The sequence below is a fragment of the Mesoplodon densirostris genome, chromosome 8 (assembly GCF_025265405.1).
Source record: "Mesoplodon densirostris isolate mMesDen1 chromosome 8, mMesDen1 primary haplotype, whole genome shotgun sequence".
Classification (NCBI taxonomy): Eukaryota; Metazoa; Chordata; class Mammalia; order Artiodactyla; family Ziphiidae; genus Mesoplodon; species Mesoplodon densirostris.
The window spans coordinates 27,659,659-27,684,402 of record NC_082668.1 but is presented as its reverse complement, the minus strand read 5'-3'; the positions used below and the strand labels follow the sequence as shown (position 1 = coordinate 27,684,402).

General features: G+C 35.2%; 1 protein-coding gene across 5 annotated transcripts in view; it reads right to left on the bottom strand.

The window, feature by feature from the left end:
• KANSL1L (KAT8 regulatory NSL complex subunit 1 like) overlaps window positions 1–24,744 on the bottom strand; it is a 177,097-nt gene that overhangs the window by 19,179 nt on the left and 133,174 nt on the right. For all 5 annotated transcript variants that reach the window (XM_060107421.1, XM_060107420.1, XM_060107422.1 and 2 more), the window contains exons 7-8: window positions 16,327–16,492; window positions 13,287–13,394 (exon numbers count right to left, since the gene is read on the bottom strand). In XM_060107421.1, coding sequence (XP_059963404.1) covers window positions 13,287–13,394; window positions 16,327–16,492 — 274 coding nt within the window. The remainder of the gene's footprint in view (window positions 1–13,286; window positions 13,395–16,326; window positions 16,493–24,744) is intronic.

The window sequence follows — 24,744 nt, the reverse complement described above, 5'->3', positions numbered from 1 at the left end:
ATAACTTTATAGAGAGCCAGTTATATGCCAGGCACTGTGTTATACCTTGGGGACACAGTGGTGAGCAAGAACAGGCATGGACCATGCCCCTGATGTAGTTTATAGGCATTCTCAAAAACTGCAAGTAATGTGTGATAGAAAACAGAAGTACTATTGATAAGAGATACTGAGTATAACTAGTAAGAGAGCTCTAGGAAAGGCTTCCCAGATAAAGTGTTAGATTACAAAATATGAACAGAAACAGCTGATGGATAGTAAGGGCAAGGAAGAGAGAATGGTAGAAAGGCCCAAGGCACCAGGGAACAGGAAAAATTTGGGAACAGGGAACACCAGGGAACAGCAGCCAGGTAGCATAGAGTAAGGAAGCATGGTGAAAACCACGAACAGGTAGGAAACAGCCTATGTAAGTAGGGCTTTAGGGGTACTCTGTTAAAGAATATTCCCTCTGTCAAATATTTTAAAGGATGGGGATGGGAAGCAGGTGTGACATAATTAGATTTACTTTTTGAAAATATAAATTGCTGCAGAGATTGAAGGGAAATAAAAGTTGATTAGGCTATTTCAGCAGTATAGATAAGGGATCATTAAGTTAGACTGAAATTGGTAGAAATATAGAGAAGCTGGTTTGAAGCATAAGTTCACACAGATAATGGGGTTTAGATACGAGGAAGTGTGGGTGAAGAAGGCTGAGCCTTAGCGTTCTGACTTGTGTGGGTTGTGCTATTGTTCCTCTCTCTGTGCACTCTAGAAAATAAAACTTTATTTTGACATAATTTCAGACTTACAGAAAACTTGGAGTAATACAAAGAAGTCCCATATATTTTTTACTCAGATCCCCCAAATGTTAACATTTTATCACGTTGGCTTCATCTTTCTGAATGCCAGTGAAATCCTGACATGATGCTTCTCTACTCTAAATATGTCAATATGTATTTTTCAAAAACAAGGGCATTCTCTTACATAGCCACACAACTATCAAAACCAAGAAGTTAATAATTAACTATTAGCTAACTATAGACTTCATTCAAATTTCACCAATTAGTCCTATAATGTTCTTTACAGAAAATCCTGATCACTCTCCATTCAGTTGGCAGGTCTCTTTAAAGTAATCTCATATCTGAAATAGTTCCATTATCTTGTCTTTCATGACTTTGAATATTTTGATGAGTATAGGCCCTTACGTTGGCTTTGGTATCTCCTCACAATTGGCAACTAATCAATTCTTCAGTTTGTCTTTTCCCTACTTTCTTGTTACCTGAAGTCAGCAGTCTGTCATAATCGCTAACTCTAAAGGACAGTATAGGATAAATCCAAGCTCTGAGGTAAAGCACAAAAACATCTATTTACTTTCATACAATTTGCCCTACAGGAATACCAGGCTATTTGTATATACTTGAACACATCACATTGTTTCATGGCTCCATGACAAGATATGTGATTTTTTTCCATTTTAAAAGCTTGTTACTTAATATGGGTCAACAGTATTTGAACCATCAGGGATCTTATTAGAAATATAAAATCTCAGACCCCATTCCAAACTTTCTGAATCAGAATCTGCATTCTAACCATATCACCAAAGTAATTTGCACATTAAAACTTGAGGGCTTCCCTGGTGGCGCAGTGGTTGAGAGTCCGCCTGCCGATGCAGGGGACATGGGTTCGTGCCCCAGTCTGGGAAGATCCCACATGCCGCGGAGCGGCTGGGCCCGTGAGCCATGGCTGCTGAGCCTGCGTGTCCGGAGCCTGTGCTTCGCAACGGGAGAGGCCACAACAGTGAGAGGCCCGCGTACAGCACAAAAAAAAAAAAAAAAAAAAAAAAAAAAAACTTGAGAAACAATGATTTGGAAAATTTGACTCTTCCTCTAAATTCCAGTTAAGTATTTAAAGCTATACTTGGCATCACCATCTTCCTGAAGTTCCTCTTTTTGCTCTTTTCCCATCACCTTTAACTTCTCTTCCTCTACCTTCTGCTAGGCAGAGTTATACACTCCCCTTCCCCCTTTCTAAGAATATTTTTATCATGTCTGTACCCTTAACATCATTTAATAGTCATTTGTGTGTCTGCTTCCCCATCACATTATAATTTCTTTCATTTCCTGTGACTCGCCTTTGATTTTTCAGCAACTAATCGTCTACCTGGCACAGAGTAGGTGCTCAATAAATGTTGGACTCTAGTTTTACTTAATTCTGTAGGAAAGAAAAATTAATGGCCAGCTGTTTAAGATGGATATGGAATGAAACCTAATTAATACTTTATTATTTGGATTGGGAGTGGTAGGGAATGAAGAAAATAGGGGAGGAGAGACTGGTATACAAAAAAGTACTTCATTGATGTGCCTAATGTTACTGTAGCATTCAATTCAAATGTCTTCCATTTCCTAGCTTTTAATTTCCCATTACTAACATGTCACTACATTATTGATACAACACTAATAATTTTGTGCCTAGCATTTACACTGCCCCCCCCTTTTTTTTTTGGTTGAGCCTGTGGGATCTCAGTTCCTTGACCAGGGATTGAACCCAGGCCACGGCAGTGAAAGACTGGAATCATAACCACTAGCCCACCAGGGAACTCCCGTACACTGCCCCAGTTTTTACAGTCAGATAAATAATAGAGCAACATTAGAAGAAATATAATTACCTTTGTTTTTGCATATTCCCTTTCAGTCATATACATATATTTCATATTAATATTTCAAATGTAATGATTTTATTTGGATATATGTATAACTATTTTTTTTAATCTGGTAACTCACTCATCATTGTTATGTTTTCAGATGGTCACCTAACATTCCTGATTAGAGACAGTATCATTTAACTATTCCCTAGCTGTTGGCACTACTTGTTATCATCATGATATTATTTGTATTATGGACATTCTTAAAATAATCATCTTCATGCACACATTTTTTAAATCAAACAATTTTAGTCTCAGGATAACTTCCAAGTAGAATTAAATCATGAAAAGTAAACATAACCTATATTTTCCTGTATTTCTTTAGTGTTTTATCCTAAGCATAGGCAATTTTTTCTTGCCTTAGTGCTTTGATTTTTTTCTTTCTCTAACTTTTGACTGTGGAAAATTTTCAAGAAACACAAATGGAAAATGGAATAATTAACTCCCCTGTACCTATCATTCAGCATCACGAATGCTGGTGACCAATCTTGTTTTCTCTCTCTCCCACAAGCTTTTTTTTTGTTTGCTGTAGTATTTTAAAGCACATCCCAGACATCATATCTTATCTACATTATGTGTCAGCTCAAATCTCTAATAAACTAACAGATAAAACGTGTATTTACGTAACCACATGCATTACATCTAACACAATAATTAATATGCAACAGCCAGTCCATGTTCAAATTTCTGTCTCAAAAATTGTGTGTGTGTGTGTGTGTGTGTGTGTGTGTGTACAGCCGAGTTGTTCAAATCAGGATCCCCAAGAGGCCTGTACATTGCATTTGGCTGATACAAGTATAAACATTTTTACATGGTTATAATTGTACCATCCATAGAAGTAAAACATTTGTCCTTTAATATCACTTAACATTTTTTGATAAATGTTTCCATCCTTAGATGAACTTTTATGATCCTTTAAAAAGCTGTATATTCCACTGTGATAAAGTTAACCACATTCCTACTGTCCTCTTCAAGTTGTCTTTAATTTTTCATTACCACAAATAATGTTAAGATAAATGTATTTGTGAATAAAGGTGGTTTCATATTTAGGATTAGACTAGGTTCTTGGAACTGGATCTGTTGGATCAGAGCACAGAGTTAACAGTTTAGCAAACACTTACTGTGAACAAGTACACAAGTTTTTTTTTTTCCTCAATGAGCTTATAAAAAAATACGTAAAGGCTTTGTAATACATTTCACAGTACTTCCCAAAAGGCCTGTATCAATTAATTGCACCTGAAATATTTTAGGGTCCTGTTTTTAATACACAGTCTTGCCAGAACTGATGATTAAAATGTCTAATATTAATGTACTTGGAAAAAGGAGAAACATTTAGCACAGTGACTGGCACATAAGTGCTCAAGTACATGTTAGTGATTGTTATCATTTTCATTATTATCATTGACTACACCTAGTTTTTCTCCTAATTCTTTTAAGATACCATTTTTAACATTTACCTCTTTACTCTATCTGGAATGTATTTATGTTCATCCATCTTAAATTTGTTTTAATGTGCTGTATGAGGTACAGATCTCATTTTATTTTTCCAAAAAGTCATTACTTAATGCCACTGACTACAGGACAAACTTAGTTGTTTAAAGCATTAACTCTAAGAGAGACTGATTGGATTTGAATCCTGCCTCTACTACTACTCAAATGTGATTTGGGAAAAGCTAGTCCAGGAGAAAATAATCATAATACCTACCTTACAGGGTTGTACAGATTAAAACAATTTACACATACAAAGCCTTTCAACTAGTACTGTACTGGCATATAAGGAATGCTTCATAAGAATTGTTTATTGTTATTTATTGCCTAGGCTATCTTTTCCACACTAACAGGAAATATCACTCTTACTGTATAATGAATCCTTGGGTTTGTCTCTAGGCTTTTTTTATTTAGTTCCCTTGGATTCCATGGGCATCACAATGTTTTAATGATTATACCTTTATATTTCGATATCTGAAATCTTATTGATCTTTAAAAAATTTTATTGGCTATTCAACATTTTCATTCTGAGATAAACTTTAGAATAACTTTGTACCAAAAGAAGAATGATTCTGGGATTCAGATTAGAATTACATTATAAGTTCTCCAAAGAAGATATACAGATTGCCAATAAACACATGAAAGGATGCTCAAAATCACTAATCATTAAATAAATGCAAATCAAAACTACAATGAGGTATCACCTCACATGGGTCAGAATGGTCATCATCAAAAAATCTACAAACAATAAATGCTGGAGAGGGTGTGGAGAAAAGGGAACACTCTTGCACTCTTTGTGGGAGTATAAATTGATACAGCCACTATAGAGAACAGTAAGGAGGTTCCTTAAAAAACTAAAAAAAGAACTACCATATGACCCAGCAATCCCACTACTGGGCATATACTCGGAGAAAACCATAATTCAAAAAGAGACATGTACCACAATGTTCATTGCAGCACTATATACAATAGCCAAGACATGGAAGCAACCTAAGTGTCTATCAACAGATGAATAGATAAAGAAGACGTGGCACATATATACAAGGGACTATCACTCAGCCATAAAAAGAAATGAAATTGAGTTATCTGTAGTGAGGTGGATGGACCTAGAGACTGTCATACAGAGAAGTAAGTCAGAAAGAGAAAAATTAATACCATATGCTAACACATATATATGGAATCTAAAAAAAAATGGTTCTGAAGAACCTAGGAGCAGGACAGGAATAAAGATGCAGATGTACAAAATGGACTTGAGGACATGGGGAGGGGGAAGGGTAAGCTGAGACTAAGTGAGAGAGTGGCACTGACATATATACACTAGCAAATGTAAAATAGATAGCTAGTGGGAAGCAGCCACATAGCACAGGGAGATCAGCTCAGTGCATTGTGACCACCTGGAGTGGTGGGATAGGGAGGGTGGGAGGGAGACGCAAGAGGGAGGAGATATGGGGATATACGTATACGTATAGCTGATTCACTTTGTTAAACAGCAGCAGCTAATACAATAATGTAAAGCAATAATACTCCAATAAAGACGTTAAAAAATATTACACTCTTCCCTCCACCGTCATGGAAGTGCCTGGAGCCCGAGGGAAGGGCAGCCAGCCTCACTGAGGCTGCCGGCTCTGGAGGGGTCCTGGTGGCTGAAGCCACGAAATTCGTGGGGCTGGCGGGCCAGGTACAAAACAAAGAATCGCTTTGCACAAAGCAAGAAGGGATACAATGAAAGAATGATCAGAAAAGAATAATACATAGTCTGAGCCGTGTGGATGAAAGGCTCTTGGTGCTGCAGCCAGGAGTCAGTGCTGTGCCTCTGAGGTGGGAGAGCCAACTTCAGTACACTGGTCCACAAGAGACCTCACAACTCCACATAATATCAAATGGCGAAAATCTCCCAGAGATCTCCAACTCAACACCAGCAGCCAGCTTCACTCAACGACCAGCAAGCTACAGTGCTGGACACCCTATGCCAAACAACTAGCAAGAAAGGAACACAACGCCACCCATTAGCAGAGAGGCTGCCTAAAATCATAATAAGGCCACAGCCACCCCAAAACACACCACCAGATGTGGACCTGTCCAACAGAAAGACAAGATCGAGGATCATCCAGCAGAACACAGGCACGAGTCCCCTCCACCAGGAAGCCTACATAACCCACTGAAACAACCTTAGCCACTGGGGACAGACACCAAAAACAACGGGAACTACGAACCTGCACCCTGCAAAAAGCAGACTGCAAACACAGTAAGATAAGCAAAATGAGAAGACAGAAAAACACACAGCAGGTGAATGAGCAAGATAAAAACCCACCAGACCTAACAAATGAAGAGGAAAGAGGCAGTCTAGCTGAAAAAGAATTCAGAATAATGATAGTAAAGATGATCCAAAATCTTGGAAATAGAATAGACAAAATGCAAGAAACAGTTAACAAGGACCTAGAAGAACTAAAGAGGAATCAAGCAATGATGAGCAATACAATAAATGAAATTAAAAATACTTTAGATGGGATCAATAGCAGAATAACAGGCAGAAGAACCCATAAGTGAGGTGGAAGATAAAATAGTGGAAATAACTGCTGCAGAGCAGAATAAAGAAAAAAGAATGAAAATAACAGAGAGCAGTCTCAGAGACCTCTGGGACAACATTAAACGCACCAACATTTGAATTATACGGGTTCTAGAAGAAGAAGAGAAAAAGAAAGGGACTGAGAAAATATTTGAAGAGATTATAGTTGAAAACTTCCCTAATATGGGAAAGGAAATAGTTAATCAAGTCCAGGAGGCACAGAGTCCCATACAGGATAAATCCAAGGAGAAACACACCAAGACACATATTAATCAAACTGTCAAAAATTAAACACAAAGAAATCATATTAAAAGCAGCAAGGGAAAAACAACAAACAACACACAAGGGAATCCCCATAAGGTTAACAGCTGATATTTCAGCAGAAACTCTGCAAGCCAGAAGGGACTGGCAGGACATATTTAAAGTGATGAAGGAGAAAACCCTGCAACCAAGATTACTTTACCCAGCAAGGATCTCATTCAGATTTGATGGAGAAATTAAAACCTTTACAGACAAGCAAAAGCTGAGAGAGTTCAGCACCACCAAACCAGCTTTACAACAAATGTTAAAGGAACTTCTCAAGGGAGGAAACTCAACAGAAGGAAAATACCTACAATAACGAACCCAAAACAATTAAGAAAATGGGAATAGGAACATACATATCGATAATTACCTTAAATGTAAATGGACAAACTGCTCCCATCAAAAGACACAGAGTGGCTGAATGGATACAAAAACAAGGCCCATATATATGCCGTCTACAAGAGACACACTTCAGACGTAGAGAAACATACAGACTGAAAGTGAGGGGATGGAAAAAGATATTCCATGCAAATGGAAACCAAAAGAAAGCTGGAGTAGCAATTCTCATATCAGACAAAATAGACTTTAAAATAAAGACTATTAGAAGAGACAAAGAAGGACACTACATAATGATCAAGGGATTGATCCAAGAAGAAGATATAACAATTGTAAATATTTATGCACCCAACATAGGAGCACCTCAATACATAAGGCAAATAGTAACAGCCATCAAAGGGGAAATCGACAGTAACACATTCATAGTAGGGGACTTCAACACCCCACTTTCACCAATGGACAGATCATCCAAAATGAAAATAAATAAGGAAACACAAGCTTTAAATGATAAATTAAACAAGATGGACTTAATTGATATTTATAGGACATTCCATCCAAAAACAACAGAGTACACATTTTTCTCAAGTGCTCATGGAACATTCTCCAGGGTAGATCATATCTTGGGTCACAAATCAAGCCTTGGTAAATTTAAGAAAACTGAAATTGAATCAAGTAACTTTTCCGACCACAATGCTATGAGACTTGATATCAATTACAGGAAGAGATCTGTAAAATATACAAACACATGGAAGCTAAAGAATACACTACTTAATAACGAAGTGATCACTGAAGAAATCAAAGAGGAAATTAAAAAATACCTAGAAACAAATGACAATGGAGACATGATGACCCAAAACCTATGGGATGCAGCAAAAGCAGTTCTAAGAGGGAAGTTTATAGCAATACAATCCCACCTTAAGAAACAGGAAACATCTCGAGTAAACAACCTGACCTTGCACCTAAAAAATTAGAGAAAGAAGAACAACAAAACCCCAAAGTAGGCGGAAGGAGAGAAAACATAAAAATCAGATCAGAAATAAATGAAAAAGAAATGAAGGAAATGATAGCAAAGATCAATAAAACTAAAAGCTGGTTCTTTGAGAAGATAAACAAAACTGATAAACCATTAGCCAGACTCATCAAGAAAAAAAGGGAGAAGACTCAAATCAATAGAATTAGAAATGAAAAAGAAGTAACAACTGACACTGCAGAAATACAAAAGATAATGAGAGATTACTACAAGCAACTCTATGCCAATAAAATGGACAACCTGGAAGAAACGGACAAATTCTTAGAAATACACAACGTGACAAGACTGAATCAGGAAGAAATAGAAAATATGAACAGACCAATCACAAGCACTGAAATTGAAACTGTGATTAAAAATCTTCCAACAAACAAAAGCCCAGGACCAGATGGCTTCACAGGCGAATTCTATCAAACATTTAGAGAAGAGCTAACACCTATCCTTCTCAAACTCTTCCAAAATATAGCAGAGGGAGGAACACTCCCAAACTCATTCTACGAGGCCACCATCACCTTGATACCAAAACCAGACAAGGATGTCACAAAGAAAGAAACCTACAGACCAATATCACTGATGAACATAGATTCAAAATTCCTCAACAAAATACTAGCAAACAGAATCCAGCAGCACATTAAAAGGATCATACACCATGATCAAGTGGGGTTTATTCTGGAATGCAAGGATTCTTGAATATTTGCAAATCAAACAACATGATACACCATATTAACAAATTGAAGGAGAAAAACCATATGGTCATCTCAATAGATGCAGAGAAAGCTTTCGACAAAATTCAACACCCATTTATGATAAAAACCCTACAGAAAGTAGGCACAGAGACAACTTTCCTCAACATAATAAAGGTCATATATGACAAACCCACAGCCAACATCGTCCTCAATGGTGAAAAACGGAAACCATTTCCACTAAGATCAGGAAGAAGAGAAGGTTGCCCACTCCCACCACTCTTATTCAACATAGCTTTGGAAGTTTTAGTCACAGCAATCAGAGAAGAAAAGGAAATAAAAGGAATCCAAAATGAAAAAGAAGGAGTAAAGCTGTCACTGTTTGCAGATGAAATGATACTATACATAGAGAATCCTAAAGATGCTACCAGAAAACTACTAGAGCTAATCAATGAATTTGGTAAAGTAGCAGGGTACAAAATTAATGCACAGAAATTTCTGGCATTCCTGTACATTAATGATGAAAAATCTGAAAGTGAAATCAAGAAAACACTCCCATTTACCATTGCAACAAAAAGAATAAATTATCCAGGAATAAACTTACCTAAGGAGACAAAAGACCTGTATGCAGAAAATTATAAGACACTGATGAAAGAATTTAAAGATGATACAAATAGATGGAGAGATATACCATGTTCCTGGATTGGAAGAATCAATATTGTGAAAATGATTCTACTACCCAAAGCAATCTACAGATTCACTGTAATCCCTATCAAAATACCACTGGCATTTTTCACAGAACTAGAACAAAAATTTTCACAATTTCTATGGAAACACAAAAGACCCCGAATAGACAAAGCAATATTGAGAAAGAAAAACAGAGCTGGCGGAATCAGGCTCCCTGTCTTCAGACTATACTACAAAGCTACAATAATCAAGGCAGTATGGTACTGGCACAAAAACAGAAATACAGATCAATGGAACAGGATAGAAAGCCCAGAGATAAACCCACACACATATGGTCACCTTATCTTTGATAAAGGAGGCAGGAATGTGCAGTGGAGAAAGGACAGCCTCTTCAATAAGTGGTGCTGGGAAAACTGGACAGGTGCATGTAAAAGTATGAGATTAGATCATTCCCTAACACCATATAAAAAATAAGCTCAAAATGGATTAATGACCTAGATGTAAGTCCAGAAACTATCAAACTCTTAGAGGAAAACATAGGCAGAACACTCTATGACATAAATCACAGCAAGATCCTTTTTGACCCACCTCCTAGAGAAATGGAAATAAAGACAAAAATAAACAAATGGCACCTAATGAAACTTCAAAGCTTTTGCACAGCAAAGGAAACCATAAACAAGACCAAAAGACAACCCTCAAAATGGGAGAAAACATTTGCAAACGAAGCAACTGACAAAGGATTAACCTCCAAATTTTATAAGCAGCTCATGCAGCTCAATGACAAAAAAAAACAAACAACCCAATCCAAAAATGGGCAAAAGACCTAAATAGACATTTTTCCAAAGATCAGATATACAGACTGCCAGCAAACACATGAAGGAATGCTCAACATCATTAATCAGAAGAGAAATGCAAATCAAAACTACAATGAGATATCATCTCACACCAGTCAGAATGGCCATCATCAAAAAATCTAGAAAAAATAAATGCTGGAGAGGGTGTGGAAAAAAGGGAACACTCTTGCACTGCTGGTGGGAATGTGAATTGGTACAGCCACTATGGAGAACAGTATGGAGGTTCCTTAAAAACCTAAAAATAGAACTACCATATGACCCAGCAATCCCACTACTGGGCATATACCCTGAGAAAACCGTAATTCAAAAAGAGCCATGTACCAAAATGTTCATAGCAGCCCTATTTACAATAGCCCAGAGATGGAAACAACATAAGTGTCCATCATCGGATGAATGGATAAAGCAGATGTGGCACATATATACAATGGAATATTACTCAGCCATAAAAAGAAACGAAATTGAGCCATTTGTAATGAGGTGGATAGACCTAGACTCTGTCATACAGAGTGAAGTAAGTCAGAAAGAGAAAGAGAAATACCATATGCTAACACATATATATGGAATATAAGAAAAAAAAATGTCATGAAGAACCTAGGTATAAAACAGGAATAAAGACACAGACCTACTAGAGAATGGACTTGAGGATATGGGGAGGGGTATGGGTAAGCTGTGACAAAGCGAGAGAGAGTCATGGACATATATACACTCGCAAACGTAAGGTAGATAGCTAGTGGGAAGCAGCCGCATAGCACAGGGAGATAATCTCAGTGTTTTGTGACCACCTGGAGGGGTGGGATAGGGAGGGTGGGAGGGAGGGAGACGCAAGAGGGAAGGGATATGGGAACAGATGTATAACTGATTCACTTTGTTATAAAGCAGAAACTAATACACAATTGTGAAGCAATTATACTCCGATAAAGCTGTAAAAAATAAAAAATTACATTTTAAGTACTAGGCATATACCCTGAGAAAACCATAATTCAAAAAGCAGGCATCCCAATATTCATTGCAGAACTATTTACAATAGCCAGGTCATGGAAGCAACCTAAATGCCCATTGACAGATGAATGGATAAAGAAGATGTGGTACGTATATACAATGGAATATTACTCAGCCATAAAAAGAAACGAAATTGAGCTATTTGTAATGAGGTGGATAGACCTAGAGTCTGTCATACAGAGTGAAGTAAGTTGGAAAGAGAAAAGGAAATATCGTATATTAACACATATATGTGGAATCTAGAAAAATGGTACAGATGAACCAGTTTGCAAGGCAGAAATAGAGACACAGATGTAGAGAACAAATGTATGGACACCAAGGTGGGAAAATTGGGGGGTGGGGTGGTGTGATGATTGGGAGATTGGGATTCACATTTATACACTAATATGTATAAAATTGATAACTAATAAGAACCTGCTGTATAAAAATAAATAAATAAATAAAATTTAGAAAAAAGAATTATAAGTTAATTTGGAAAAAATGACATCTTAAGCTACCATATTCTGCCAGGAACAGGGTATTTCTCTCCAAATATGCATATACTCATGTTCCTCTGTAAACCTTTTGAAGTTTTCTTCATGTAATTCCTTGTTAGGTTTAATCCTAGATACTTATATTTTCATTGTCAATATGTCTAGGATAATTTATTCTTTTACAAATTCTAATAGGTTATAACTGGCATTTGTAAAGGCTACCTATTTTTATAAGTTTATTTAAAAATCTGCTACCTTTCAGAACTCTAATTCTAACAGGCATTCAGTTGATTCTTGAATTTTTAGGGAGATGATGATTTCATCTGGAAATAATTTATCTTGTGTGACGTTTTGATGTTGTGATTTTAGCTTTGTAGATAGTGAAAATATGCTGATGTATTTTTTTCTTTTTCTGATTTCTTCCAAGCATAGACAATGTCTCCACCCCCCATTCAGAGTTTCATTATAATTTTTCAAGTTTTATTTTGTAATTTTAGTGTTTTATTTAAAATTCTTGGAACCAAGTAGAATTTATTCTGATACATGATATGAAATGAGTGTATAAACAAATTTTCCCCCAAAGGACTAACATTACTGTTCATTCTCCACTTTCTTATTGATTTACAGTTCTTCCTTTATATAATAAAGAATAAGCTATGTAGTCTGTTTCATGGATCTACTTTCCTAAATGTAAGCAAAATAGAATCTGTGCTAATGATTATAGACTTTTGTCATGTTTCCATATGTGGTTGGGCTAGATTAAATATTTTTTCCAGCAATTCCTTTTATATTTTCTCATTAATTCTTCCCAATGGGCTTTACAATTATTTTATGTTAACCAAATTGTTTTAGAACTTCAAGTTACATTGAACGTTGCATTAAACATAAACCAAAAGGCAGAACTGATATCCTAATTATTCTTACCATCCAGCAGTGCTGTTTCCCCATGTTTATTTAAATTTCCTTTTATATTTATCAATAACATTTCATAATTCTCATTCAATAAGTATCCTGTTAGGATTACTCCTGTGTATTTTCTATTTGTATGTGTGTGTGTGATTTGTGAAAAGTAACTATTAAAAATTAAGGATTAACATTCATTCCTTTGTTAAATTTTACTTCCTTAGCAAAAGTAATAAGTATATGAAAGATGTAAAAGGTATATAAAGTACCAAGATTTGCAAATGACATACCAGGTGATGGAGATATGATACAGTCTCCTACAAATTTATTTTCAGAAAGATCTCCTTTTATTTCAGTCTTTTTTAACAATGTTTCAAAGTGAAAATGAAGAGGCGCATCTAGAAAAATAAAGTAAAAAAAAGTATTTTCAGTGAAATCACTCTTTACAGACTCCAATATTAAGACTTAGAAAAATAAGCCAAAGCTTGAAAAGTCATAACTATTAGAAGTGGTAAACTATTCTTTCCAAGCGTGTTGTTAGCAGTATTTTGGAAATTACTGATTATATGTAAAATAAACAACACTAACAATGAACAATTTCATAAACTAAAATAAGATGAACAAATATAAATATTAAATACTATTTGCAGATGAAACAAATGCTCCCCAAAGGTCTTAAATAAAATATACAGCCAAACCTGCCTGACTCTAAATCCATTCCACCCCGCGCCTACAAACTCTGCATTTGAAATAAAGTTTCCAAAAGACATAATTACACAATTTTAATTACTTGAGGGAAAACCACTATAATTCAGATGCAACCTTTTATGAAAATGCTGTTTCACATTCCCTTAGTTTACTAGTATTATGAATCACAAAATGGAATCTACTTTTACAAAGATCAAAACATATTGACAAACTAGTTCTCTTCTTTTAAACAGAGACTTAGGAGAGTCGTTCAATTCACTATGTTTATATTCCATACTCACAACCAAAACAGGAGCTAAATAAATAAAATAGATGTGCTTCACATTTATTAACTAAAGGGTATTTTCTTCAGTCAAGAATGCAAAAACAATCATTTTAAAAAGCATCCAACAGACACCTAAACTTTTTCCTAAGAAACATAAAGAAATATTTTATAAAGCAGTTGATTTATTCAAAGTTTTGCTACAGAAAGAAGGTATTCATTTTTAAGAAAACTAATTATGAATGCATAAATCAGGATAGACCCAGGAAGGGTCTCAATTTTAAACAAGTATCTCTCCATCAAAAGATGTATTTTAATGGCAGATCCATACTCAAGTGTGGAAAAATATGCACACAAAAAAATGGGTTCATAAGTATCACTTGGAGACTCTCCCAAGGGTCAGATGTAAGATGAATTTCAATGCTATCACTATACTATGACAGACAAAATGACAATAAGAATACAAATTAAATATGCGACTTAAACATTTCAGGATTCTGATATTTCCAATTATCAAAACATAAGTTTTTCCAAAGAAATATCACTTAACTTTTATATGGAGTATCGCCTATTCTACCACTGTTCTTCTTGAGTTGTGGGAAAACATGACATAACTAGGGAAGGTGCTTGGTCTACCCATATACCTTCCTTAGAACCCACACTGTGACCTGTGGGCTTTTTATTAAAATTTCCTAACACTTTATTACACTTATTAGTTTATATTTCAGTTGTCAAACTAGAATGCAAGTACCTTGAGGGATTTATTTGTATTTATACTCCTACCACCTACTTAGTACCTAGTATACAGCAGGTATTCAGATTTTTATTAAATGAACACAAGAAGAAATGGATAACCCTAAGTAGTAGGTAAGGAAGCTAATCTTAACTTATTAGATGTGACATAGTAGGATGAAAGATTATTTATGCCAGCTCTTAGATTTTTGTTATCAGAGAGACAAATTTACTAATAAGAAAACAGAAAGGCAGTAAAGAGTATGGTTAGGAGTGTGGCTCTGGAGAATGGCCACCTCAGATCAAATCCTGTCTCCATCATTTACTACCTGTGTACTATGGATGAGTAATTTAACATCTCTAAGCCTCAATGTTCTTATATGTAAGATAAAGAGGACAACAATATCTATCCTCATGGGATTGTTGCAAGCGTCAAACAAGAAAATGTAATGTGCTTATAGGACCCAGTGTATGCTAAGACCAAATGTTAGCTGTGTTATTGTTATATATATTATTTTTTCTTTCTATTATTAAGGTTTCCTCAAGGATGGAGTAAAATAGTTCCTACCAGGAACTTACTTCAAAGTATGGTGTGTAGCTAAGAAACCATTATAATACTGGTAAAAACCAAACTAAGATTCAGGGCAGGACTAGGTACAAGAAATAGTGCTTTACAAAGAGGAGCAGTCCCTGGATGATTAGAACCAAAAGCTGAAAAGGAAACAAAAGCCCATTTGAGATATCTTCCCATAAAGATAGGAAACTGAGATAACCAGTGTGAAGAATGTTTCCTTTTTTACCCTAAATATTTACTTCAGTTCCAATGTAGGTAAGATTGGAAACATTCAAACAGAAAACAAGAACTGGAAAGAAACTTAAAGCCATCTTAGGGATATAGGGATGCAATGCCTCATCTGCTCGGTTGTATATTACAGGTATTTTTGAGGCTCAAAAGTTGACTATGTCTAAAGATGGACAATATTCTTCTCTCAGAGAAATTCAATGCTGATTATAGATGGAGGAATACTACATGGCAGGGAAAACTCCATGCAAAACAACACATTAGAAAAAGAACTCTGACTTACTGAGAAACATTTCAACAGCATAGCCATGTTATCAATAAAATGCTAAAAATTTAACATCAAAAGGAGATCAAAAGCAAAGAGTTTCCCAAAGTAAGTCAAAATGGTTTCCAAGGAATTAAAAAATCAACCTAAGGCTTCCCTGGTGGCACAGTGGTCAAGAGTCCGCCTGCCAATGCAGGCGACGTGGGTTCGTGCCCCGGTCTAGGAGGATCCCACATGCCGCAGAGCGGCTGGGCCGGTGAGCCATGGCCGCTGAGCCTGCGCGTCTGGAGCCTGTGCTCCACAGCGGGAGAGGCCGCAGCAGTGAGAGGCCCGCGTACCGCAAAAAAAAAAAAAAAAAAAAAAAAAAAAAAAAAAAAAAAAAATCAACCTAAAGATAGAACATTAATTCAGCATGTGACTAGATTAATTTCTCTATGAAAACTGTTTAGCTCTAATATCCAGTGGCAACTGATAAAAGTTTATCAGATTCCTTGTATTTACAGGATTAGATTTCACCATAAAAAATTCAGTTACTTAGAAATTTTTTAAAAGGAATCTTACCTGATGGCAATGATAGAATGGAATGGAAAGAAGAATCTAACTCTGATACATGTTCTGTTAATATTTGAGACTTTGAATTGTGTTCACAGCTGCTCCAAATTGAAGATGATTGCAGGCAAGGCATTTGTGTAGTATTTAAAAACCTTGTTTCTTTTGAAGGCAAAGTCTGCAAGGAAAAAAAAATAAAGACTTCATTTTTGTTGAAAAGCGAATCAGAGAGAATATAACAGTTATAGTACAGTATCTGAATGACACCAGCAAGAAGTCCTGGATTACTAAATCACCTTGGGGAGAGTGCTTTACAATGACCTAGACTAAGTGATAGAAGCAAAGATATAGAAGGCCATGAGTGTGATGAGATTTGACTAGTCCCTTTTCAGTTCTTCAAAATGAAGAGCAAAGTCTGTGAAAATGGGTCTTTCTCCCATCTTAAGAAATCACAAAAAAGAGAAATGATTTTGAACAACTTTAGGTCACAAGAAAATGGTTACACTCCAGATTAGTGAAAAATATGACAGTGATCGGGTACTATGTTATGATTAAGAACTGTGCATACAGTTGACCCTTAAACAGAGGTTTGAACTGTGCAGGTCCACTTATAAGCGGGTTTCTTTCACTAAGTAGGTACTATAGTATTACATGATCTGTGGTTGGCCGAATCCTCGGATGCTGAACCACAGATAGGGAGGAAGGCCAACTGACTGTAAAGTTATACATAGATTTTTTACTGAGTAGGGGTTGACGCCCCTAACCCTCACCTTGTTCCAGGGTCAACTGTACTGTTTTCCTCCTTCTAATCTGTTATAACCAATGAGTGAAACTAGAGTCTGCCTTAAATTATAATGTGAGACAATATCTACACTGCAATAACAGTGAAGTACTATGAAGACATATGTATCACATATTTACATTAAGTAAAATTGAATTTAAAATATTAAAAAAGATATGTATAAAATATGTAATATGTTACATGAGTTTGAGTTTAAGATAAAGATTTCAATGCAGAAATCTCATGAAAACCATGTTGCTAAATCAAAAAATTATGTTGCTACATTTAAAAAATACATATTCTGTTTAAATGTTGGATTTTTAAATTATTTTTTTCTGGCTATAAGATTAGTATACAACTAATATAAAAAATCTATAAAATAGAGAAAATATTTTAAAAGTTAATGGAGTTCACTTGTGTTCCTTCTGTCATTCTTACCTCCACCTACTACAATAACATTAGGACTCATTTTTTTTTAATGGAAATTATATTTTAAATGCTTATAAGAATAAGAATTTTGGATGTTATTTTAAAAAAATTATTTTATAAACTTACATTAAGTTTATCACTTTCTTGAATTTGAGTTTCCTGGCTAACTGGCATTTTCTGTGTTTCCACAGCACCTTGGGCATAGCCACATCTGCCATAGAATTTAACTAGATTTCCTCTGGACCGTGAGCTCCTTGAAGGCTGGACTATAATTTGTTCAATCCTGTATTCCCGGAACCTGACACAGTCCCTAACATATGGTTGAAACTTGAATGCTGACCAAATGAATTTTATCTCATTTGCTTTTAACAAATTTAAGTGAATAGAACTTTTCAAATACATGTGTGCCTGAGACTATTTCATTGGGGAAAAAATAGTCCCTGTTAATATATGCTAAAATTGATCATGTAATGACTTCTTTTTATATTCCACTGGCCAAGACTTATGTCAGCTAGTCATACCCAGATGCAAGGAAGGCTAGGAAATGCGGTCATTGTGCCGGGTAGTCAAGTAAATTGATGATTTTTATAAGAAGATATAACATGTAGTACATGATTATAAAGATGTGAGTTATTTCCAGGATTTATTCTAATGATGTTATATGTATGTGTGTGTGTGTATATGTATATATATATATATATATATATATATATATAATGATGTTATATGTATATATCTATGGGAACAGTTGCTGTTTATTACCTTTACAAGATGCACTGGTACTTTTGACTCACTCTAGAATTATTTGTTCTTTTGTGATGTAGTTCAAAAAGATATAAGGAACAAGTATATAAAATTACAAAGAAGAAAATGTGCTAACCTCTCTTTTCTCATGTATGGCTAGAACATTAGGGATAAACGTTGATAATATCTGAATAGTTACCATATAATTAGTTTTCTCTTGCAATTTTTCCAAATCCAGGAAACCCATTAGCCAATTTGAAACTATCCTAAATAATTATGGAGACAAGTGAGGGGCATCTAGGAAAAGGCCTTTTTTCCCCTACAGAGAAAGTGAAGCCCAGGAGGCTGAAAAGGAATGGATGGAGAAATAAGAGAAAAACCTGGAGATTCTTGCCAATAAAAATTCAAATGTCTAGAGGGTGTGATCAACAATACCATATGGTGCATAAGATTCAAGCAAAGTAAAGCCTGAAAAGTATCCATTACATGTAACTTTAATAATGAAACATTTCATATATACAAAAGAGTATATAATTTATAAGGAGGGTATAAAATTATGTTTAAAAAGCACCTATACTCACCATCCTACTTTAAGAAACAGAACAATACCAATCAATACCTTTGATGACTTCTCTTGCTATCCCGGCCCCATGAGCCTGTGGCAGAGATTGCTTGCTACTTTCCTCCCAATATCTGTGCTCTCCTACTCCCTGTTCTAAAACTCCTGATTTTCAGCTGGGCACATTTCTCAAGCTTCCTTGCATCTAAAAATTACTAAATTCTAGCCAGAACACCATGAGGAGAAGTCATGTGTGCAACATTTAGAAACTGACCTTAAGAAGGTCACTTAGCCCTCCATACTTCCACCTGTGATGGTGAGCCATCACAGGTGGTAAGTAATGCTCAAAAGATTAAACAAAAAGGCAGCAGGAGCCTCGTTCCTAGATTAACCATGTAGAGAATGGTTGTCATGCCTAGAATATTTTCAATCTGTTTCAAAACAAAGAAATAAACTTACATCTTGCTTACATCACTATTTGGGATTTCTGTCAAATGCAGCTAAACCTATACCTTAACTAATACAATGTGTCTCCTCGGTCATATTTTTCTCTCACATTTCCAGGAGTAACTGCTATCCTGGATTTTAATTTTATCATTTCCTTGGTTTTTCTTTATCGTTTTTCTACAAAAGTATATGTAATCCTAAATAATTTACTATTTAAATTCATATGCTTTAAAAATGTGAATACACAGAATAATGGTAGATGTGTTTTCCTGCTTTATTACTCAATATTATGTGCATGTAGTTAATCATTCTACTGTATATAAATATCTAGATTGTTTCTAGTGTTTTACCATTATGAACAATGATAGTATGGATATTATTATATTTGTCTCCTGGCACATGGGTGTAAGATATTCTCTAGAGTACACTGCTAGAAATGGAATTGCTGGGTTATACAAATGCATGAACACACATACTCAACTTCACTAGGTAATATGTTGTATTACCAAGTAGTTACAACTAATTTACACTCCAACAGAGCAGACTTTAGTTCTCACTGCTTCAGATTCATATCAACAAGGGTACTGTCGGAATTCTTATTTTTGTCAATTTTAGACCATACAAATATCTCATGGTTGAAATTTGTATTGTTCTGTTTACTGTTTAAGTTGCCCTCATTTTCATAACTATAATTGGCCAGTCAACTTTCCTTCTTTTGGGGAATACATGTTTTGATGATTTTTCTATTAAGATGTCTTTTTCTTATTGATTTTTTAAGTTCTCTTTATACACTCTTGAAAGTTACAAATCCTTTGTAGGTTCTGTGTATTGCTCCCTGTCTGAGCTTCTCTTTGCACTTTTTTTGTGTCTTTTGATCAACAGACATTCTTAACTTAAATGTTTCCTTTATATATAGTTTGCGCTTCTTTGTATCTTGATGAGGAAATCTTTTGAATCTTGATGAGGAAACCCTACCTTTAAGTCATAAAGATATTCTTCCACTTTTTTTATAAGAGTTTTATTGTTTTGCCTTTTGCAATTAGGTCTTTGTTTAAAATTGATTTCTTTGGGCAAGATGTGAGATAGGGATCCAAACTCATTTTTTTTTTCTCTAAATGGATCACCAATTGACTTAACGCCTTTTACTGAACAGTTAGTTCATCCTCTCCCAACCAATCTACAATGCTGCCTGTTATATACCACATTCCATACATGTCTGGGACTGTTTCAGGGATCTGTAACACTCTACCATTTGTGTCTGTGCTAATAACCAATGCCTAAATTACTGCATCTTTTTTTTTTTTTTTTTTTTTGCTGTACGCGGGCCTCTCACTGCTGTGGCCTCCCCCGTCACGGAGCACAGGCTCCGGACACACAGGCTCCGCGGCCACGGCTCGCGGGCCCAGCCGCTCCGCGGCACGTGGGATCCTCCGGGACCGGGGCACGAACCCGCGTCCCCTGCATCGGCAGGCGGACTCTCAACCACTGCGCCACCAGGGAAGCCCATGCATCTTTTAAATAAATCTTAACATTTGATAGTGTAAGTTTTTCCACCTTGTTCCTCAGGGGTGTCTTGGCTGTTATTCTTGGTTTTCACTCCTCTGTATTGAGGTATAGTTGATTTATAATATTATATAAGTTTCAGATGTACAACCTAGTGATTCAGTTTTTAAAGGCTGTACTCCATCTTCTGAATAATTTTTAAAAACAGCTTAATTTCCATAAAAAACCTGTAGAATTTTGTTTAAAAATACACTGAATTTGTAAATCAATTGGAAGATTTTTGAGATTTAAAAAATTTTGGTATCATGATTAAAAGTCATCCATCCATGAATATGGTGTATCTCTTCATGTATTTAGGTCTTTAATTTCTTTCAATAAAGCTTTGTAAATTTCTTCTCTAAAAGTCTTTACATATTTTGTTAGATGTATTCCTAGGTACCATAATATTTATTGTTTCATGTAAGAGGAGTTGAAAAATACAATTGACATATACTGAACATGTCCCACAACTCTGCTAAACTTTCTTATTCAAATAATATTACTTGTTGTTTCTTTTAGTTTTCTATTAACCAAACGTATTATCTAAAAGTCATGACAGTTTAGTTTCTTTCATTCAGTCCTAAAACCTTTATTTATTATTATTTATAAGGTTCCAGCCATGCTAGATAGGCTCACCAGTTCAATAATGAACAGAAATGACCAAAGGACATATTGTTTTGTCCCTCATTATAAAGGAAATGCTTTTAATTTTTTATAATTATGAATAATAAGGGTTAAGAATGATTGTAGTTTTTTTTGGTATATTCTTTATCAGGATGTATGCCTACTTTGCCAAAAGTATTCTTTTAAGTATATTAATGTTGAACTTAATCATACACTTTTTGTGAACCTATTGAAATGATTACTTGGCTTTTCTTCTTTAATCTAATTATGTGGTTATTACATTAACAGATTTTTAAATGTCAAAGCAACCTTCGATTCTTCTTGAGGAAAATGCTAGGGGTTTATCAATTTCTTTGCAAAGAACCAGCAACTAGATTTATTTTCTATATTGTATCAATATATGGAAATTTATTGCATATGTATGTTTCTATGTTTCACTGATTCCTATTGTTTATTAGGATCTATAAAATATTTTGTCATATTTTTCCCCTCAGTTAACTTAAACTTATACATTCTTTTCTTTTCTTTTAGTGGTTTTCCTAGAGATTACAATGAATCCTTAACTTATGGCTTTTAGATTATAAAACAAATTATTCCTTTTACCACTTCCCTGAAAACAATGGGACATTAGAAGACTTTAACTCCATTTACTCTCCTCTTTCTTTGTTATTGTTGTAAGGCATTTTAATTCCATATATAAAGCTCTACATTATATTACTGTTATTATTTTCATTGTCAACATTTAAATTACCCTTATATTTATCTTTTCCATTGTTCTTAACTTCTTTCTACAATTCTGTTTCCATCTGGGATCATGTTCCTTCTCCCTTTGCTATTATTATTAGTGTAGATTTGCTGTCAACAAATTCTTTCCATTTTTATTTATCTGAAACCTTTGTATATCATCATTTTTGAAGGATAGTTTTGTGGATATAGAATTCTAGCATTTTTTTTTCTTTCAGCATTTTAAGAATATTTGCATTTTTATCTGGCTTCCATTGCTTCTATTGAGTAGTTAAGTCTTTGGTTGCCCTCATTTGAAGGTAGTGTGTCTTTTTTACCCTGACTGCTTTTAATATTTTCTGTGTCTTCACTTTTTAGCAGGCTTGCTATAATATGTCTTGATGTAATTTCTATGTATTTGTTATTTTTGAGGTTCATAGAACATCTAGAATCTATGGGTTGATGTCCTGTTTTAGTTTAGGAAATACTCTCTATTATTATCTGTTCAAATGTTATTTCTGTCCTATTCTCTCTCCTTTCTTCTAGAGTCTAATAACATATATGGTTAATTTTTTTCACTGATTTACAGTTCTCTAATTCTGTTTCTGCATTTTTAAAATTATGTTTTATCTCTGTGCTTCTATTTGAGTATTTTATATTAATAAGTCTCTTAGTTCATTAATCATATCTTATGCTCCACCTAATTTGTAGTTAAACTCATCATCTGGCAAAGTATTAATTTCACATGTTATATTTTGAGTTTGAGAATGTTCATATGACTCTATTTTTAAAAAATAGATTCCAAAAATCTGGTAAAATAATCTGTTTTTTCCACTTGTTCTCTATTTTTTCAACATATTAATCACAGCCATTTTAAAGATCTTGGTTATTAAATCCAATTATCAGAATCACTTGATGGTTTGTCACTATTGTCTGTTTTTCTCTCTTGAAGGCTGGTCATATGGTCCTGTCTTTTGGGATGCCTAGTAATTTTTGATTGAAATATATATTTTTAAAAAATCATAAAGGCTCCAAATGATGTAGTCTTTCTCCATAGAGGGTTCTCTTTCCCTACTGCTAAGCAGAGAAACTGCAGGTTTCTCTCCTTTCATCTATTCAGGGAGTGCACTCAGTTAAGCTTGGGTTACCACCCTACTATGGTTTTCTGTATCTGATTTGTTCCTGGCCCTTCAAGGTTTTCAGCTAAGTGTTTGGTGTATTTTACAGAATTTCCCCTGATCATTCAGACCAAATAGTTTCTGCCAAAGCTCCAGGGCAAAAGTGGTTGCAGAAGCCAGCTATCCTAGGTGTTTTCCTCTCTGAAGACATATGCTACATCTTCTCCTCTAACCTTCATATTTATTCATTTCTCTTCATATCTTCCAATTCTTTTTTCTCTCTGTATTTCATTTTGTATAATTTCATTTATACAGATCTATTTTCTAACCGCCAATTCTCTCTTTAGTTTTATCTACCTATTTCTTAATCATATTACTAATTTTCTGATTTATTTTCCTTAAACATATAAACTTAATTTTGCATTCTGTATATGATAACTGCAGTAGCTGAAGTTATTTTTGTAAGGATGCGTGTGTGTATTGGGGGGTGGGAGTTTGTTTTTGCTGACTTTCCTGATGTTGCTTCATTGCTGTGTCTGTTTTCATATATTTTTTAAATTAGGAATTCACATTTATTGGAATTTTATTCAGGGGAATCCTGGAAAGTTTCTATTGAGAGTTCATTGCCCTAGAAAGGATATACATTTATTTCTGCCAGCCATCTGGAACACCAGCTAACCATTTTAAAATGCAATTCTTGTCTTTTTAAAATTAATTAATTAATTAATTTGTTTGTTTATTTCTGGCTGTGTTGGGTCTTCATTGCTGTGCATGGGCTTTCTCTAGTTGCTGCAAGCAGGGGCTACTCTTCGTTGTGGTGCATGGGCTTCTCATTGTCGTGGCCTCTCCTGTTGTGGAGCACAGGCTCCAGGAGCATGGGCTTCAGTAGTTGTGGCACGTGGGCTTAGTAGATGTGGCTCGCAGGCTCTAAAGGGCAGGCTCAGTAGCTGTGGCACACAGGTTCAGCCACTCTGCACCATGTGGGAATCTTCCCAGGCCAGGGCTTGAACCCATGGCCCCCACATTGGCAGGCAGATTCTTAACCACTGCACCACCAGGGAAGCCCACAATTCTTGTCTTTTTAAGTAAAACTCTTAGGTAGAATGATTTCAGACTTTAAAGATGTAAAAGGCCTGACATGTTATTACACATTCTATGCAGAAAATCTATTTTCCATTTTTCAGCCAGAGCCCAAGGCAAAGAAAGGCAAGTTCTTTGCATCGTTGTTCAGCAGGTCTGAGTTCCAGTTCATGCACTCATAAAGTGAGTAGCATTGAAGGCTCTTGGCTTTATGCAGGATCTCTTAATATGTCTCCTCACATCTCCTAGATTCTAGGCTTGGCCTCCAGTCTCTTTCAAGACTATTAAACAAAAATTTCTACTTCTCTTTCTCCTTTCTTTCCTTCCTATTTAATTCTGAGGATTTCCATTTTTTGAGCCAGGTTAGGCATCCACTGTAAAAA